Source organism: Idiotropiscis lumnitzeri, chromosome 11, assembly GCF_059441095.1.
Source record: "Idiotropiscis lumnitzeri isolate Australia: NSW breed Sydney's pygmy pipehorse chromosome 11, RoL_Ilum_1.0, whole genome shotgun sequence".
NCBI classification, from domain to species: Eukaryota; Metazoa; Chordata; class Actinopteri; order Syngnathiformes; family Syngnathidae; genus Idiotropiscis; species Idiotropiscis lumnitzeri.
Window position 1 is genome coordinate 6,623,262 of NC_142401.1, and position 17,639 is coordinate 6,640,900.

The 17,639-nt window shown below is 46.4% G+C and overlaps 4 protein-coding genes across 6 annotated transcripts; 3 read left to right on the forward strand and 1 right to left on the reverse strand.

Moving 5' to 3' along the window:
• Positions 1-1,125: 1,125 nt before the first annotated feature.
• On the reverse strand, positions 1,126-5,678 carry sdc4 (syndecan 4). 2 transcript variants are annotated; one of them, XM_088309954.1, is made up of 5 exons: positions 5,376-5,678; positions 3,500-3,710; positions 3,379-3,425; positions 2,582-2,792; positions 1,126-2,280 (listed from the first exon to the last, which is right to left on the reverse strand). In XM_088309954.1, exons 1-5 carry the CDS (start codon positions 5,463-5,465, stop codon positions 2,132-2,134), a joined length of 708 nt encoding a protein of 235 aa, XP_088166080.1. In that variant the 5' UTR covers positions 5,466-5,678; the 3' UTR covers positions 1,126-2,131. The 2 variants fall into 2 exon arrangements, with proteins under 2 accessions (XP_088166080.1, XP_088166081.1); XM_088309955.1 differs by having other exon boundaries at positions 3,500-3,707; positions 5,376-5,675.
• Positions 5,679-7,566: 1,888 nt separating this feature from the next.
• gdf5 (growth differentiation factor 5) lies at positions 7,567-10,963 on the forward strand. Of its 2 annotated transcripts, none has more exons than XM_088309947.1 (3): positions 7,567-7,812; positions 8,341-8,791; positions 9,466-10,963. In XM_088309947.1, the coding sequence occupies exons 1-3, from the start codon at positions 7,771-7,773 to the stop codon at positions 10,464-10,466; spliced, it is 1,494 nt and encodes a 497-aa protein (XP_088166073.1). In that variant the 5' UTR covers positions 7,567-7,770; the 3' UTR covers positions 10,467-10,963. The 2 variants fall into 2 exon arrangements, with proteins under 2 accessions (XP_088166073.1, XP_088166074.1); XM_088309948.1 differs by having other exon boundaries at positions 8,611-8,791.
• A 144-nt stretch (positions 10,964-11,107) lies between these two features.
• On the forward strand, positions 11,108-14,983 carry uqcc1 (ubiquinol-cytochrome c reductase complex assembly factor 1). Its single transcript, XM_088309949.1, has 9 exons — positions 11,108-11,330; positions 12,194-12,280; positions 12,736-12,843; positions 12,926-12,998; positions 13,111-13,168; positions 13,244-13,352; positions 14,131-14,208; positions 14,285-14,398; positions 14,602-14,983. Exons 1-9 carry the CDS (start codon positions 11,250-11,252, stop codon positions 14,734-14,736), a joined length of 843 nt encoding a protein of 280 aa, XP_088166075.1. The 5' UTR covers positions 11,108-11,249; the 3' UTR covers positions 14,737-14,983.
• Positions 14,984-15,716: 733 nt separating this feature from the next.
• Positions 15,717-17,530, forward strand: dynlrb1 (dynein, light chain, roadblock-type 1). The gene is made up of 4 exons (XM_088309330.1): positions 15,717-15,880; positions 16,969-17,044; positions 17,136-17,303; positions 17,383-17,530. The coding sequence occupies exons 1-4, from the start codon at positions 15,878-15,880 to the stop codon at positions 17,424-17,426; spliced, it is 291 nt and encodes a 96-aa protein (XP_088165456.1). The 5' UTR covers positions 15,717-15,877; the 3' UTR covers positions 17,427-17,530.
• Positions 17,531-17,639: the final 109 nt, after the last annotated feature.

Below are 17,639 nucleotides of genomic sequence, written 5' to 3' on the forward strand. Positions count from 1 at the left end.
CGTTAAGACAAAGACTGTTATACAAAACGTCTTTGCAGTCTACCTCCTGCACAGAGGAAATATTAGCCTTTTGATGATGTACAAGTCGGATGTCTCCGGATGAGCGTTCATACTGCTGACACATCACATACATATCTGAACCACATTTATCGCAATATACAAAGTAAGAAACAAGTTTGGGGTTTAAGAGGAAAAATGCAAGTTGAAACTTAATTGGATTGTAAACATTCCATTAGTGATTTTTTTTTAAGAATATCTTGGCGTTTAGCTTGTGGCCACCAGGTGGAAGATATTTTTTTCCTTTGGACTTGTCAGAATAGTTTGGCTGCAACGCACTTTTAATTGGCAGGCGCCATATTCTTACTCGGTTACATGACGCGGATTGAAATAACATCGCGGAATTTTTTCAGGGAAAAGGTCCCAACCAGTAAACTCGTCATGAACTGATCGGAGGAGTCTACACGAAATTTGAAACACGACAAAATGTTGCCAAACAATTAAGAAGCGCATAGGAAACACAAATGCAGCTCAGTATTTTTGTCTTGCTTATATATGCAAGTGCTCATTATTTATAAGACTACTTTTTACTTGTGCTTCAGTTAGATCGTTCTAACAATAGTCCAGAGTACAGTGTGTCTCATGTTGCGTCACACGCAGTGAGTCATGAGCCAATCAGAGAAAAGAACGCGTTGCTCCTGACGACCGTCGTCAAGGAGAAATAGTTTGAGGAAATGCCGATCGTTGCTGCGCTCCGTCCCAAGTCCAGCCGAAACACACAAAGACCTCTTTGTTGCCCAAGAAAACAATAAGCGCGCCCACACGGCAACTCTTTCCTCCATGCTAGCTATCAGCATTCGAGCTAACATTTTGGCATACACACACACAAACTCGTCTTTTTAGGATGGATCATACGATATATGATCAATATATAATATAACATGAAAGTGGCAGAAAGAATGACACGTTTGAGAGCAAATTGAGACAAGTTTTATTTATGTGCATAACTTTCATTTCCACAAACAGGTAAAGGCAACAGACCGATGACCTTGAACTGCATCCGAGCAAATGCACGCTTGTCATGGGAGGTCAAAGACTAAAAACCCCCCAAAATTGAAAAAGACAAGGCATCTAGTGAAAAAAAAACAACTTAGGTTGTTTGGTTGAAATATTTGGTAGACATCGCACACGCACATTCTGCTAGTTCACATAAATCTACAACAAAATACTAGCTGATTGACAAAAAGGAAAAAAAAAAAGGTACCGCATCACTTCGTCCAAACATAAATGAGCAAGATGGGAAAGTCGGGGCTCAATGGTCAATAGGTAATGTCTAGTTTTTGCTATGCTAAGCTAACTAGCAGTTGCCTCACATGTTCACCGCTCACACAGCAAGTAGCCCTCGCGCACACACACACACACGCATGCACACCCCAACACACACACACTCGTGTACAATCACAAACTAGCCAAGGTGTGGTCAGAGGGAAGGGGCGGGGCTAAATGGCAGCTTCCAGTTTTTGCTATGCTAAAATAACTAGCAGCCACCTCACATCTTAACGCCACGCTCACACTTCCGACCCAAAACTAGCAAAGGCGAGGTGACAGGTTAACCGGCGGGGCTAAATGTTCACCAGCTGAGTCACATTCGGTAGCTTCCATTTTTTGCTACAATAACCAGCAGCTGTTGAGCAAGCCCCCCGCCCACCCGCCGGCTTGTTACGCACCAGTTGACCGACCAGCTTGTTAACTACGTAGTGTTGAGTGATCAGATATGAGAAACTTGTACCATTAGCCATAGTGTGTCATCAGCAGCAGTTCGGAATTTGTTCCAAGTCAAACCGCTTTTCATTCAGCGTTCACACCAGCAAAATATATGTAGTGTGTATACAAAGATAAAAGTCTGTTTTTTTTTGTCTAAAAAGGTGCCAAGTATCAAGCAAACTCCTTGACAGGAATTAAAAAAAAAAATTCGGATGAGGACCAACTGGAATATTTGAAAGGAAGAAACAATGTCATCATCCGAAAGGCCACGTCGGCAATAAAAAAATATATTCAGATGAGCGTCATGGCGCTGACGTTAGCTTAGCTTGTGTGTAGTGAATAAATAAAGTGGGGAGTGTTTTGGGGGCGGCTAGGCGTATATCTCTGCGGTGGGGGCCTTGGTATAGATGGGCTTCTTGGCCAGCTCGTAGCTTCCTTCGTCTTTCTTTTTCATGCGGTGAAGCAGCAGCACCACCAGCAGAACGGCCAACGTCAGGCCCACGCCGCCGCAGATTAGTGCTGGAAGCAAAAGCACAAGCAAAGTCTCACTTTTAATTATTAACCTTTGGATTACTTTTATCAACACTTCCCATTTGAATATTTTCTATTATTGGTATTGCCCAATACCAATAAAGAATATGTGAGGTTCAGGTATTTTTGTCAACTTGGGGTCAACATTGTCCATTACTAGTTAGATTTGATTTCATGTCAAAAAGGCTTGCTGGAAATCCGAGTTTGACTCCTATTTGATGGCGGAAAAGGAAAACGCTACTTGACGGTGAGAACGTCGACATGTGAGAAAGCCGCGGCACACCCTCACCTGTGAGGACCTCCGTCCTAGCAAAGACGCTGTCGCTGTTAGCAGCATGAGACATCAGCACGTTGGATGGAAGCTGGTTGCCCGGGCGCGGATCATTCCGCACCAGAGGGATTTCATTGTCGTTCAGCGTGGCATCCGGCTTCACGTCGCTGTGGACAGCGGGACGAGACGAGCTGGCCAACTCCGGAATCCTGTTGTCCGCGTCGGGACGCTGGAAAAGGGCAAGAGGATGAGAGGTTGAGCGGGAGGTGGGTGGGAGGGTGTCTTCAACATTGAGGTGAGCTGAGCCATTGAGACAGGCGTCATTCGGTCACAGCTTGTCAAAAGTAATCATCGCTGAATTATTTTCCTCTCATTTGCTTTTTTTTTTTTTTTACTTGCAACTCCAAATGTCAAGATAACAAATGCAACACACTATATTTAGTCAAAGTCTGCATCCCCATGTGCGACACCAGCCGGCGAAGCAGCAAGTACCAGTGTAGCAGGAACCGGATTAGCGTGATGATAATAAATGTGGCAGTGTGACACAGAGACATTTTACAATTGATGCCAAAACTGAGAGTCAACCCACATGCTTGATTGTAACTGAACTTTTTACAAAGGAAATTTGCTGATTTTGTTGACACATCCAATATGGCGGACGCACTGACGTACGACAGGAAAAGGTCACCCTGCTCAGAGCATTGTTTATGTCTATCTTTCTCTGCATTTTCTATCACCCTGATGTGCTTTGTGACAACTTAAGAAACATGCGCCGTTTGCTTTGAAAATACACCTTGTCCCAGCGACATGCTTACCTCAGTGGGCGGCGGCAAGTCACGTCCGGGAGATGAAGGCTCGCTCTCTGTGGACAAAAACAACATTGAGCTTGCGCTTCAAATTTTTGGCTTGGTCATAGAAACGTGGACAAGCCCGCACCGTCATCACCCGATCCCGACGCCTCGTCTTCGTAGTCGTCGACATCATCCTCGTCAAAATATGAGTCATCGTAGTAATAGTCATCCTCTTCCTTTTCCTCGTCTTCATCCTCGTCCTCCGTGAAGCCAAAGTCTCCCGATGACTCCTGGTGGTCGTGCTCGTGAGTCACAGCGGCCTTCAGGGGCATCCACGTCTCTGTCTCCCTCACCTGCTGGCACACAAGGACATCGTCAGTTACCGACCTGTCGTTACCTTCGACCAAATGCCAAAAAGCGTACACAACTCAAAAATCAAACACTGAATTTTCTTGTCGCATAAAATTGAGAAGAATCTTCAGAAATAGGGTCACCGCAATTTCTTTTAAATGCCGTGGTATCATTTTGTAGCCACATCATGAACTCATGTCGGCATCGCCGCTCAACACCAAAACACATGCAGCAACAACATGCAGATGACACAACATCCTGGCAAGAAAGGCGCTCAGAGGATCCGATAGTGCAAGCCAAGTTGAGGTGGCCCCACCCCCATATAGTCACGATATAATAGAACAAGTTGCAATCATTATCAGATTTGGCCCCTTTAGACAGTATTGTTAAAGCTTTTAAGAAAATACTACTTTTGGGGAGTTAGTCATTTTGAATGTAAAATAAATTAACTTTTAAAGTCATGTGTGTATTATTGAAATTTGTACTGCAAGCCAGCATTTGTAAGGAAGGTAGGCGGCAGCCAACAGTCGGACCCCGCAGGCATACGAGCGCCCGAAGCTGGCTGAGCTTTGGGGAATGTCGGGAGAGAAAACATCTGATTCGTGTGGGAATGAGATAAGAGGCACACAATGGAGAACGGGAACACCGAATTCAGCTTCCCGTCATTCTGGGCCGATTCCAGAGGCTTCTGGAACGTCGCCATCCATGCTACCGTGGCGAGCCAGGAAAAGTTGATCAGCGAGTCAAAGAGTGCCCAGAAAGTTGCACAGAAAAGGTGTTGGCATTCCAATTCTGTGTGTGGCTGTGAGAGAAAGGGTTCCGTTTCCATTGAGAGGGTCTATACGGGTCCATTCAGACTCTTCCGAGTGTGCAAAATCCCCCAGAGGACCACTCAAGGTCAGCGGAGGTCACATTCCACAGGGAAGGAACAAGGAAAGAGGAGGGAGCACAAAAGGAGGAAAGCACCAGGAAGGTCGGACTAGCAAGGAATGTACCGCCGCCACCATCGTTTCGTTAATCACAGATGCTACGCAAAGTTGCTAGCCGGAGGTTGGGGGGGGGTGAATATGTGTGCTGATGGCATGCAGCTCAGCTTTTCGCCCTCAGTCAACTGCAAATTTCTCAAACACACACACACAATAATTCACTTGCACAAACACTCCCATGAGCGCACGCTCGCACGCTGCGGATGGCAACTTGAGCTGTGTGATGTGACGTTAGTCAAACTTCAACCCTCGGATCGGTTACACACTCAAACACACTGTTGTGACTTGGGGGCAGAGATGAGTCGGAGATCCGCACAGCATTAGGTACCCCCCCCCCTCTCACAGGAGTCCCCTCCCCCCCCCTGGGGGAGCATTTCCGTATAATAGCGAACACGCACGTCCTAACAAACAAGTCGGAACGAGCACACAAGCAAAGTTAAGTTAATGAAAAGTCAATTGGGACGAAGACGATTTGCAGAGGTTGCTTGCTAAACTCGCCAATCGACAAGCTTCCGGGATCACCGTCAGTTCCAATGAAAGTTAGCACGCTAGCTATTAGCTGGAGGGAAAAGTTTGTTGTGATTTTCCAAAGTTCCCAGGTAAAAGGCGCAAGGGGAAAAGAAAAACAAGTCCAGACAAAAGGCAACGAACGACAAGGTGTGCGGATGAGCGACTTTCACTTACCGACTCGGAGGCAACGCGCGACAACCAAGTGGAGAAAAAGAGCAGGAGGCCGAAAGCCAAAAGGTTTGCCGAGCTTCCAAAGGGGGACATTTTCACTTGATTTCAATTCGCTCAAGCCAAAAAGAGAGAAACGATTGCGGGAACTTGCGGCTGGTCTCAAGGATTCAAATTGACCCAAAGCGGACACCTGTTCTTATTTTTGTTGTTGTTGTCCTCAGTCAACTTTGACGGACGACTTTTGTCGACTTTGTGGTCTTTTGCCTCTAGTATAACTTGTGCCCCCGCGACTCTCCGCCAATGAGCGGCCAGCAAGCTGCCGACGTCATCGCATTTATTTCCCGTAATTCTGTCACGGCAAACGCGAGGCCACGCCCTCTATAGCCAGCTACACAATAAAAGCTCCCACATGAAAGGTTGAATTAGCTTCCTCTTCTTTTTTTTTTACTTTTACTTTCCAAACTTTACTTTACACTTTATTGCACAATATATAAGTACATTACATACACCCACAAAGTCTAATTCATATATGACGACAAAAGTATCAGGAAACAAACTCCAAATAATAATAAAAAATGACAACTCAAACTAACATTTTTTAACATTTTCGACTTCCTGGCACCATATTAGACAATTATATAGTTTCTGAAATCAAATACTTCAGTTAAACTCCAACACATACATACATACAACTCGAACAACACCCCCTCAAAACAGACATACAGTCTATACGAATATATACGCATGAATACACTCGCACAATTACACTCAAACACACGCACACGGTTACTTGTCCACACACGCACAGAGTAATTGCCTTGGGACATTCCAATAAAAGTTGTGCAATTTTTCGGTTTATGAGTCACTCCCATTTGGTTTCCAGTTTTATTTTGACGGAAGAGCTGCCAACTTCCCGCAGGACGGAAATTTTAAAGTGACGTCACTTTCCAGTCAAACTTTCCCTTTTCTTCTCCAAACACGTTCACGTTGACATTCCATTCTGATGTGCTGTGTGTTTTCACATGACGCAAGTTTTAGCGGAAGAAAGTGGCCGCAAGATGATACGCAGCCTGGAAAACAAGCTGGCCTTCTTTACAAAGGGCGATGTAGAAATATGTTTTAAGAGTAGTCATCTTTCTTACTGTCTGTAGAGACAATCAAGTATTTCTTCTTTGCTGGCCCAAAGTGTGTGCGTGCGTTTTTGTGGGCGTGTCGCAAGAGCGGGAAGAGGAAATTGTAGTTCCATGTTTGAGTGCGGTTGCCGTGATTTCATAGCTACGTAGACAACGGAACTTGATTCTTCCTCTTTGGAAATCCATAGATCGTTCCAATAGCTCACTCGTTGACTTTTGCGGATTGCTGATTTGTTTTGGGGTTGTAAAATTGGTGTACGTCTGCTAGTCTGCTTTTTAATGTCAGCTGGTAATGTGCTGTCAATATTGTGATGGTTGGTGATACTGGAGAAAATCAGCAGCACTAGTTTTATTAAGTCACATATACAACACTTCCCATCTGCATCCTTTATGTTTTTTTTCTTCTTTTTGCGAACCATGATCAATAAGTCTTAGCTTCACGCACTCCCTGTTGACATCTTTTCAATAAGCTTACTCGTAGGGGGCTCATAAACATCACACATTCATCACCTGTTGTTCAAAACCATTTGTTTCCCTCAGTCATCTATCATCCTTCAAATGCAATGAGCCATTCCTCATCCATTCCTAAACCACCATCTTACAAACACCTATACATCTAGCCATGATATATATCCATCATCCAGCCATATTTTCATTCATTCACTCTTTATTCATTCGTTTATTATCCAAACATTCACCCACATCCCTGCAACTAACCCACATATAAGCATTCATCCACACACATTAAGGTATTGTACCGTCCAAGCAGAACGCGCTACCTGCTTACCGTCCCACAACACATCTTCATGCGGTGTCGATGACTGACCAGCAGATGGCAGGCCTCTAGTCTTTCTCCCTCTCTCTCTCTCTCTCTCGCGCTCTCTCTCTCTCTCTGCCAGCTTGTACCTAATGAGGATGTCCATCCTTGAAGTAGTAACGTGTCAGCCGTGAACGAAATGGCACTTTCTTTTTTAGTTTTACGATATTGTATATCACTATAGAAAAGAAAAAAACAAATTACAACCGCTTTCATCCATCTCAGGAGATTTTTGCTACTTGGTGTCGACTGTAAATGACATTACAGTTGCTCAGGGCTCGGGTAACGACCAATCATGGCTCAGCGTGTCACATGATCAAATCCAGAAAACAGGTGAGCCGCGGTCATCGGGCCACGTTGAAGATATTGTTTTGGGCTACAAAAATACAACTTTGTGTCCACGAATTGAGAGTTATATGGACTCTAAATACTATTTTGGTCAGGATAAATGCTGACCAGTCCAGAGGAGAATCTACAATCAGAGGTTTTGGTAAGCGAGAAATTTGGGTTCGACATTTACAACTCGAAAAACATGTGGAGGGAAGTCTATGATTAGATGACAGGTCGGTACGCAGATCAAGTTCACTCGTCACTTACCAATCGAGGTAGGAGGAGCATCAAACCATTTTTTAATAAAAAGTTCTTTTTTTTTATATCAAAATATAAAATCTTAACCAAATACTCTATGTTTTTACACTTTTCTAGCTTGTTAAAAAAACATGCAGAACTTTTTTTTTTTTTTAATTAAGACCTCTAAAATGTTGGAGGTGCTTGGATTTTCTTTAGGTGTCCTTCAGGACCTCTAAAAATGTGCTAGAGATGCCGGTGGTGACCACAACATCCTAATTCATGGCCACAGCATATAACACGTGTACAGAAGGTTCACTTGTGGCCAAGAATACAACCCCCCCCCCACCACACCACCACCAAAAAAGAAACTTGGCTGCTCTTCCACCAAAATAAGTGAAGCTGGAAAAACCTCTTTCTCGCTCTCTCTCTTTCTCTCTCTCTATTTCAGCCCTTCCCCTTTTCTCCCCCTCCTTGTCTTTCACTCTCTTTGCCACCTTCTGCATTTGTGATCCTCTTGTTCACATCACTGCCTGCCGGATGGACTGCGAGGAGGACGCCGCTTTGCCGACTCTGTCCCGTTTCCCCACTTTGTCTGGCATTGCCATTGCCATGGCAACCAGTAGCAGCCGCTAGGATGAAACTTTGGTGTGTTTGTCTTTTCTTTGCGCTCACGTGCCGCACGTCACCGACGGAACCGGTGGGAACTGTTACCATGGAGAGCGGCGGAGGCAGAGCGGCCGGACGCCAGGTAGCCGTGGGAGATGGAAGCAAGACATCGGCCAAGGTGACGCCGCACGACTACATGATGTCCTTGTCCTGGATGGGATCCTCAGAAACGCCGCGAAGCAACGTCAGCATAGATGCCGACACCGTCACCAGCTTCGTGGACGGCGCTCGAGGTCAGCCATTCGCCATCGTGCCTTCTCACCTTCATTCATGAGCTCATCACATCCATTCATGTTCTACATCTCCATTGATGTGTTCCATCACTCTATTCACTCCATTCATGTGTTCATCACAACCCATTCCCGTGTTCATTCATGCGCTCGGCACATCATTCATACGTCCATCCTGTCCGTTCATTTGCTCATCTTGCGTGGAAGCTACGCTAACGAGCGGATGTGTGTATGTACAATTGTGCGTGTGTGTGTCACACACTTGTGCTCTCCGGCGCCGCCCTCAAGGTAAAAATAAACGTCTGTCACGCCCCCACCACCCTCAGTCCCTCCTCTACCGGGTCCAGAAAATTTTGTGATGACTGCGGCCGCCGACGTTTACGTTGCCTTTAAATTTAGCTTATGTTTGTTTAAAGCGCCTCAGCTAGCGGCTAGACGCCAGTACGAAGCTAGCGCCATTGAGCGACCACTCGCTCGAAAGGCAGAGGAAGGATTTCGTTGCTCACCAACACCTTCATAACACGCCGACAAGGCTTTTTATTTTGTGAATTACTAACAGGCAAATGGGATAAGGGCGACCAGTCCCATGCCTGTTTGTCCACATCGGCCCTGACATTGACTGGCGACGAGCCTTGTCTAGTAGTCTGACCAGAAAATGTTTTCCGTTCCCTGTACAGATGAGCCTGGGTCAGTTCTATGGCGTCAGCGGTACCAGTTCCAAATCTCCTCCCTGGACCAGGATGGACTTGTGGGAGCAGAACTTCGAATCCTGAGGAAACGCTCAACCCGAGAGGTGGCAGTGGGCGTGGCTCACTGGCTGAAACTCCACAGTTGCGGGCCAGGCCAACGGAAGGCGGTTCTGATCCAGACCCTGGCAGCGGCTCCACTGGACCCACCTGGAGGAAAGTGGGAGGTCTTTGATGTGTATCACGCTGTCAAGGCCCTCAAAAAACCAAACCAACCGAACCAGAACCAACTCAAGCAACACAACAAACAGAATCAGCAGAGCGAAAAGAACCACCAGAACCAGAAGCAACACATCCAAGAGCAAAAGAAGCAGCACCACAAGCCCAAGCCAGAGAAAGACGAGTTGCTGTGTTTCCAACTGGAGGCGGCGGAGAGCGGAGGGGGCGGGGCAGCTGACCTCCTGGGTCTGGGCCTGGGTCGAGCTGGGCGCACCCGGAAGGAGAAAGCCTTCCTGCTGGCCTTCAGCCACAGCGAGCGCGGGCCGGACGGGGCGGCCGATGTGTTCCACAAGGAGATCCGGGCCTGCTCGGGTCACGCACACCAGAGTGTCTATGAGTATCTGAGGGCACGGCGGCGGCCGCGAAGAGCCCCGCCCCCTCGGCCTCAGAGCCCGCCCCCGCGCTGCCGGCGCGTCCGCCTTCACGTTGACTTCCGAGCCCTGGGTTGGGACGACTGGATCATCGCGCCACTAGACTACCAGGCCTTCCGCTGCGGGGGGTCCTGCGACTTCCCTTTGCGTTCGCACCTGCAGCCCACCAACCACGCCGTGGTCCAAACGCTGCTCCATGCCATGGCGCCGCCTGCCGCCCCGCCCGCCTGCTGCGTGCCCACCCGCCTCAGTGCCATCAGCATCCTGTATGTGGACGCACATGACAACGTCGTCTACCGGCAGTACCGCAACATGGTGGTGGATGCTTGCGGCTGCAGGTAGATCGTCTAGGCGCCTTGAACTACGACTGATTTGACCAAAATGGGCATCCTGACAGACAAAAATCCACTTCCCTCAGTGCGTAGTCCGTCATTTTTAAAAAGTGTCCTGTCATGTCTCAATTGTCAGAAAAACTCAGCCCACCTCTGCCGCTTGCTCTTATAAGTGCCTCGATTGCCAGGGCGAAGCACTGAAGATGGGCCGGAGAGGACTTGTTGATGTTTGCCACTTTTTGACAGTGCTGTACCCCGTTGCTGCTTCTGCATTCACATTTGGCACAACCTGTGGAAAGGTTTCATGGCTGTTGGCCTCCCAAAGTAAGGAATTTAATCACAGCGCCTTGCTTCTAAAACGCAAGAGCTTCTAAAGACTAGGCAACAATGTCAACATTTCCAACATGGCTGGCTGACAGGAGAAAACAGGTTTCAACAAAACGTTTGGGAAATGAAGCTTTGACCAAATGACTCAATGACAAATTGTGAACGTTTCTGAAATAAATACATAAAACATTTCCGTAATTAGTCAACTTTATTAAATTAGGTACATTACGTTCAAGAATTAAAGGAAATAAAGTAATAACAAAATAAGTGATTGGAAAATAAAGACGATAAAAAGGAATGAAATAAGGTGAGAGGACCGTCGGGTTTGGTGACTTTAGTTGCCGGTCGGACGCAAGTGCGTGTGGGACAATCAATCAGTGGAGTTGACATTGACTACAAGCGGGGCAGCGAGCGATCTTCGCAGCTGTTCGCCGTCGAAAGTTCGGCCCGGGCCTCTGTGCGGGTCATGTGGGCCCTGTGGCTCGCGTCCCGGCGGCCGCTGCAGTCTGCCGTCAGAACCATCGGAACGGACCTCCTGTGCCACAAGGTTAGCCTCGTTAGCCTAGCGGCTATCCTAGCTTCTTTACGTAACGTCTGACTGGACGTTCTATCGTCACGATTCATTTGAGTTTGTAATCCTCTGATATGCTTAATGGCTTGTTTGTTGGCGTCCAAAGAAGAGGCAAGCGGATGTTGACACTTAGTCGCCCAGCATCAATAATGTGAACCGTCGGTATTTTTTGGGGGGTAGGTCCTTATACGAATAACATTTTCCTGAAACAAAGGTCGAGAACGTGACGACACTTCAAAAGCAGTGAAATTGCAACATTATTTTTTGGTTTAGCATCTCCATGCAAAGTCAGTCAGAGATTTTAGGTCTGATCATTTCGGTGGAATCCCAGTTTCAAATTTGAATAGCTTTCATTATCGTATTTTCAAAAAGCTGCATTTATTGGAAATCATTCGGAAACTTGGAAACTGACTACGATGTGAATTATTACCAAGTAGTAAAGTAATTCCGGCGTTTTGTAATGTGACATTGGCAAGCCGAACCCTTGGGCGCTGTGATGTCATCTCCAGTCGACAGTAAGATCAAAATGGGTAAATTTTGCTGGTTTGTTCGTATTCCACAAACAGATTAATCATAATGCCCCATTTCGACTAGTGTGACGTTTTATTCGTCATATCATAAAGATGGACATATTCTTTGCCGGCATGTGTGTTTAATGACAATTATTAACATCAAATTGGTAACAAAGATAAGAAAAACAAAGCTTCCCCCACCCCGTCACGTTCCATGGCGGCAAAGAAATATTCCAAACGTTGGTTCCTGACTGGAACTTGTTAAAATGATCACTTATGCGCGTGCGTGCGTGCATGTCTCACTCACTTCTTTCTGTCCGTCTGCAGGTTTCCCAGCGGCTGTCCTCCGTCAGCAGGCCTTGTGCGGTCCCCTTGACGACAACATGGCGGCGCCCGCTGCACCTGAGCACACAGGTGGAGTCATCGCAAGCATGCGTGTGTGTGCATGCATGTGTGTTGAACAACAACAGGAAATGAAAGTCATGACGTAATTCCAGATGGAAAACGGGGATGCTTACTAGTTGGCAGCTCGCACGCGCTGGTTTAACTTGAAATCAAATTGATGACTTGATTAGATCTGCTGAAAGTGCGACATTTACTCAGTGATGGTGTGCGGGTCGATTGGCTCACATGTTTCAATTTGTTGTGACTGGCGTCTACTGTTGATTCAATCCCAAGTGAGCAATGAAATTTGTCACCCGGACGATCTGCGCAATCATCAAGAAAGGTTGCCGTGGTAACAACACATAAGCATCTGCATGTACGCTGGTGACAATGCAGTCACAAAATGAAAGGATGAGTGCTGGTAAAAAATCCACTAAATATAGAAATATAAAGAGTTGACAATGCGCTTCGTGTGCGCGTGTCAGATGTGCAGCGTGAAGGAAACACCGGCGCCCACCGAGGAGGAAGTTGGCGGTTTCACCAAACTGATCGAGGCATTGGGCTTCACAGGACCCCTCAAGTACAACAAATGGGTAAGAGAGGGCGCACATGAAAATGCCGCCATGCTTGCAGCAGTCCGCGCCCGGAGACGTCAACATGTTGTGTTGTGTGCAGAAAATCAAGATTGCGGCCCTGCGCATGTACACGTGCTGCGTGGAGAGAGTCAACTACGACGACTTCTTCGATAGTGTGTACATCCAGTTCCTTTGCATGCAAACTAAAAGTGGCCGATGGGCTGCCGCCTCTTGGCCAGACATAGCTTAGCATGAGCCATGCTAACGCTGACGCTTTTGTCTCAGGGTGCTCGCTGCCCGACACGCTCAACTCTTGGTTCCTGGTGGCGCAGCTGCATGTGTGGTGAGACACACACGCACACACACACACGCTTGTTAATGATGATGCGTTGCGTGCTGTGGACTTGTTTTCCGGCAGGATGTGTCTGGTGCGGCTGCGTCAGGAGGGCCGAGCGGGCAAGTACATGTGTCGCTATGTCGTCCACTCCATGTGGGAGGACGTCGAGCAGCGCAGCAAGATCATGGGGGTGAGTGAATGAGCGGCACTTGGTGTTTAACGCCGCCGCCGAGGTCAGCCTAAGCGTGCAAACGAGTCACGACGGTGGTGACACATGTTGCAAGCGCATGTGCCGGCAGGCCAAGAGCTGACTCTGCAACTTGCCAGCGCGCGTGTGATGCCAATGATCCACGGAGCGCATATAATTTGACGTGTCGCGGCCCACACCTCTGCAACTGACCAAACATCAACAAACGTCATCCAACACCAAAAGCAACACAAGTCCAACCACTTAAAGTTTTTTCATGCGCTGTGCAAAGTCAAAAGTGAAAAGTTGCATCCCATATAAGAAGACGGCACGGTAATCCTATTGGTGCAAAATCTGATGTCCAATTTAGATTTTTTTTTTTTTTAATCCACTCCCCTTAGTTGATCGAAATGGAAAATGACAAGTTTTGCTCATTTCTGTTTTTTTTACGCTTGCGAGTCTTTTCCTCCTCATCCCAAGCTAACTTTTAAATGTTTTTTCCCTGCTGCATAAAAAAAAAAGTTTACAAATTAATATTTACTTTTGTCTTAATTGTTTGTATCATCGTGACCATTCAATTCAAGGATTCACTGGTCAACAGCATGTCATCCTCTCATCTTATGGAAATTATAAATAAATAATTAGGCAAAAAAACAGTCAACATTTGAGGCCACCTGGTTGGATGCACATTTTAGCTCCAAGAGTGCCAACATGAGAAGAACTCCTGTCATGTAATTTAGGTGATATGATGATGATGATGATGATGATTATCTGGTGACAGATCGACGCCATCCATCGAAAGGAAGCCCTCAAATCCATGACTGAGATGTTCTACGCTGCTTTGTTTGCATACGATGAGGTTGGCCTCTCGCTCGCTGTGTGTGCATGTGCTTGCTCCCACATATTTACACGTCCATTCGTCCGTGTGTGCGCAGGGCATCCTGTCCGATGACAGCATCCTGGCTGCCGCTCTGTGGAGAAATTTGTTCAACTGTCAATGTGAGGACTCCACCCAGCTGGAGCTGATGGTGGAGTACGTGCGCAAGCAGGTGTGGCAGTGTGTGTGCACGTTTGCGTGTCGGTCATCATTTGATTGAGTTATTAATACTTCCAGTTTTGATTGCGTAAACGTCTTCCTCATACTCTACATCGTGTTGCTAATGATTATGCAAGTGATGTTTTGATTTTCTAAAATAGTGCCTAACACGCTGACTCAGTGTGTGTGCGTGTTGGATTGTTTTTGCGTTTTCAGATGCAGTTCATTGACTCTATGGACGGCGAAGACTTGCTTCTGACTGGAGAAGTCAAGTGGCGCCCCCTACTGGAGGAGAATGCTCAGAGCATCCTGAAAGTGGCCACGTCCACGTACAATGACGCTGGACTGTAATTTCCTGTCAGCACAGGAACAACAATTGTTTGTTTTCACGTTGTAGACAAGTTTCCACGTTTACACCTCCGCCTGCACCCTGGCGCCCTCGCACTTGCAGGAAGTGATGTCTTTTCTTAAGGCTGATTTATCAATCTTGTTTTGACCCAGTCTACCTGGGGATATTTTTCACATTTTGTCTTTCCGATGCTTCCTGGGGTGTGTGTGTGGGTGTGTCAAGTCAATTAAAGAAAGTTACTACTGTCAATCTGGTTATGTGCTGCCTACTTGTGTAAAAGCCCTTACTCTTCACCTGTGTGAATGGCGAAGGGAAGCATCTCATATGTTTGGAAACAACATTTTTTGGGGCGTCTTATCACAAGTATATATCAGTGGCTTTGGGGAAAAAATGTGTCACAATCTGGTGAATTTAATATTTCTTCCTCAAATGTCAATAGTATTGGTTAGTGCAACAAAGTTAAACAAATACCCCCATCTAAAGTGTTGAAAATAGCTTTACGTCTTTGACGCCAGCGATGTATTTTTATAGTTGAAAGATAAACGTTTAACGAGTCCAAAATAACTTTTTTCTAAAGTTCCCCTTCGGACAACTACGTCATCAACTTGTTGTCTTACTCGTTTTGCTTACTCGAGTCACTTGATCTCCGCATATAACCTATCTTGGTTTTGTCTTGGTAACCAGCCGCTACTTATTTGATGCCAGCTGATTTTATATCAGCAGCAACAGAAAAAAAAGTCAACCCAGACAAAATAATAGACAGGTCAGAGAGCCGGAAGTTTTCGTCACTATTCATCGAATAGTCACAAGTGATTGCGAATTCACGTGTACGATAACATTTGTCTACTAGAAAAGTACAAAGACTCAGCTGTAAATACTGTTTGCTGAGCGATGCCACCTCATTATTACGTGCGATCCTTTACGTAAGTGACGCAATTGTTTGGGCGATGCGGTGACATCATTGGCTCGACCGATATGAAGAACACGAAATGTTCCATTTATAGCCACTAGGTGGAGCACATTGTCTCCGAAGACTGATAGAAGAAGAAAAGGAAGACGAAGAAGTCCAACTCGGAAGTTAGTTTTCTGGTCTTGCAATTTGTCACCCAAATATTGTTGATTCATAACAGCTGACCGCTCAAAATGGTAAGATGTCACTATATTGCATTTTATGCTCCAAGTTGGTATTTGCATGTCGCCGTCACAAGCACCGTGAGTGTAGTGCGCCCTAATGCCGCATTCCCGAACAAACGTTTTGTTTGTAGCTACTCGGGGCGTTGTCATGTAGCACAACGTTAGCATGAGATGCTCGTTCATCCGAAGTGGCCGTTTTAAAGCAGCGAAATCACATCACATGACAACAGAATGCCGATCGCGATTGCTCTGCCTTGTTAAATGACAACGTCATGTGAACTGATTTACGTCACCATATTTCATCCATATTCTTTACTTTTTTTTTTCCAAACGGATTCGAACACCAGTATTCACTCTCTCTCGCGTCCTCACCGATGATTTTTTTCCACTATCCATCCATTATCTAAGCCGCTTCTCCTCACAAGAGTCACGGGGGGTGCTGGAGCCCATCCCCGCTGTCTTCGGGCACTAGGCGGGGTACACCCTGAACTGGTCGCCAGCCAAAAGACAAACAATCAGTCACACTCACGATCGCAACTAGGGGCAATTTAGAGTGTCAAATTAACCTACCTACCTTGTCGTTGGAATGTGGGAGGAAACCGGAATACCCGGAGGAAACCCACGCAGCCACTGGGAGAACATGCAAACTCCACACAGGAAGACAAGGGGTGGAATCAAACCCACGACTTTTGCACTGTGAGGCGGATGTGCTAACCAGTCGACTACAGTGTAATAAAACACAATGAATTTGTCTTGGACAGTATGAGCTGCACAAGTATTCCAGTAACAAGCAACCCTTCAACAAAGACATCTCATTTTATAATGTAAGGGTACCAGTGTGCAGTACCAACACGCAGTTGAAGTATGGCCAAGCAAGCATACCAGTTTGGACAGAAGACACTGTTGCGGTGGATGTTAAAGGCCAAAGATGGCATAGGACAGACGCTAAAAAAGACTAAAAGGTTCCAGCAGAAGGGCAAGCTGAAATGTTGACGTATGAAGCAAAATCAACATGAATGAAATATTCCTGTATGTCGTGGAAGTTGCATCAATGTACGTTTGGACTCAATTTTGACTGTGTGCTTGTTGTTTTTGTACAGGCGGAGGTGGAGGAGACCCTCAAGAGAATTCTGGGCCAGAAAGGAGTTCAGGGGCTCATCATCGTCAACTCAGACGGTGAGACCACAGGGATGATGTATCCGCCTTCGGCAACGGCCGAGCGAACAGGAAGCATTTTTGTGAGCGTCCCGTTGTGTGTTTGTGCCAGGGATTCCCATCCGCTCGACACTGGACAACACCAGCACGGTGCACTACGCTGGCCTGATCCACCAGCTGGTCATGAAGGCACGCAGCACCATCCGTGACATCGACCCCCTCAATGACCTCACCTTCCTTCGACTGCGATCCAAGAAGAACGAGATCATGATTGCGCCAGGTCAGTCTGCGCTCTGAACTCTTCAATACCGGCGCCGCCCTTGCCTCGGCTAACGCGATATTTGCTTTGTTTTGTACAGATAAGGACTACTTCATGATCGTCATTCAGAACCCGTCTGACTGAAGACCAATGACCATGTTACTCTTTTTGCATCACAAAGAAGAAATACATAAGTCACTTTGATCAGCAAGTTATTTTACCCTTTTTTCCTCCTTTGTTGCCTACTTGTTATTGTCACCATTAAATGTTTTCAATAAATGTGAACAATTGTCAGCGTCTTACCTTCTCAACAATGTTGACCTCGTCAGTCATTCACATATTGTAGGCTGGCGAAAC

Bases quoted from the DNA above. Each gene is read 5' to 3' on its own strand.
- sdc4 (XM_088309954.1), bottom strand. From the start codon at position 5,465: ATGTCCCCCTTTGGAAGCTCGGCAAACCTTTTGGCTTTCGGCCTCCTG. The intron at 3,711-5,375 runs GTAAGTGAAAGT...CTTGTGTGCCAG, and splicing joins CGCGCGTTGCCTCCGAGTCG to CAGGTGAGGGAGACAGAGAC. The intron at 3,426-3,499 runs GTGCGGGCTTGT...TTTTGTCCACAG, and splicing joins GTCGGGATCGGGTGATGACG to AGAGCGAGCCTTCATCTCCC.
- gdf5 (XM_088309947.1), top strand. From the start codon at position 7,771: ATGCTGACCAGTCCAGAGGAGAATCTACAATCAGAGGTTTTG. The intron at 7,813-8,340 runs GTAAGCGAGAAA...TCTCTATTTCAG, and splicing joins ATCTACAATCAGAGGTTTTG to CCCTTCCCCTTTTCTCCCCC. The intron at 8,792-9,465 runs GTCAGCCATTCG...TTCCCTGTACAG, and splicing joins CTTCGTGGACGGCGCTCGAG to ATGAGCCTGGGTCAGTTCTA.
- uqcc1 (XM_088309949.1), top strand. From the start codon at position 11,250: ATGTGGGCCCTGTGGCTCGCGTCCCGGCGGCCGCTGCAGTCTGCCGTC. The intron at 12,281-12,735 runs GTGGAGTCATCG...TGCGCGTGTCAG, and splicing joins CGCTGCACCTGAGCACACAG to ATGTGCAGCGTGAAGGAAAC. The intron at 14,209-14,284 runs GTTGGCCTCTCG...GTGTGTGCGCAG, and splicing joins CTTTGTTTGCATACGATGAG to GGCATCCTGTCCGATGACAG.
- dynlrb1 (XM_088309330.1), top strand. The intron at 17,045-17,135 runs GTGAGACCACAG...TGTTTGTGCCAG, and splicing joins CATCATCGTCAACTCAGACG to GGATTCCCATCCGCTCGACA. The intron at 17,304-17,382 runs GTCAGTCTGCGC...TGTTTTGTACAG, and splicing joins CGAGATCATGATTGCGCCAG to ATAAGGACTACTTCATGATC.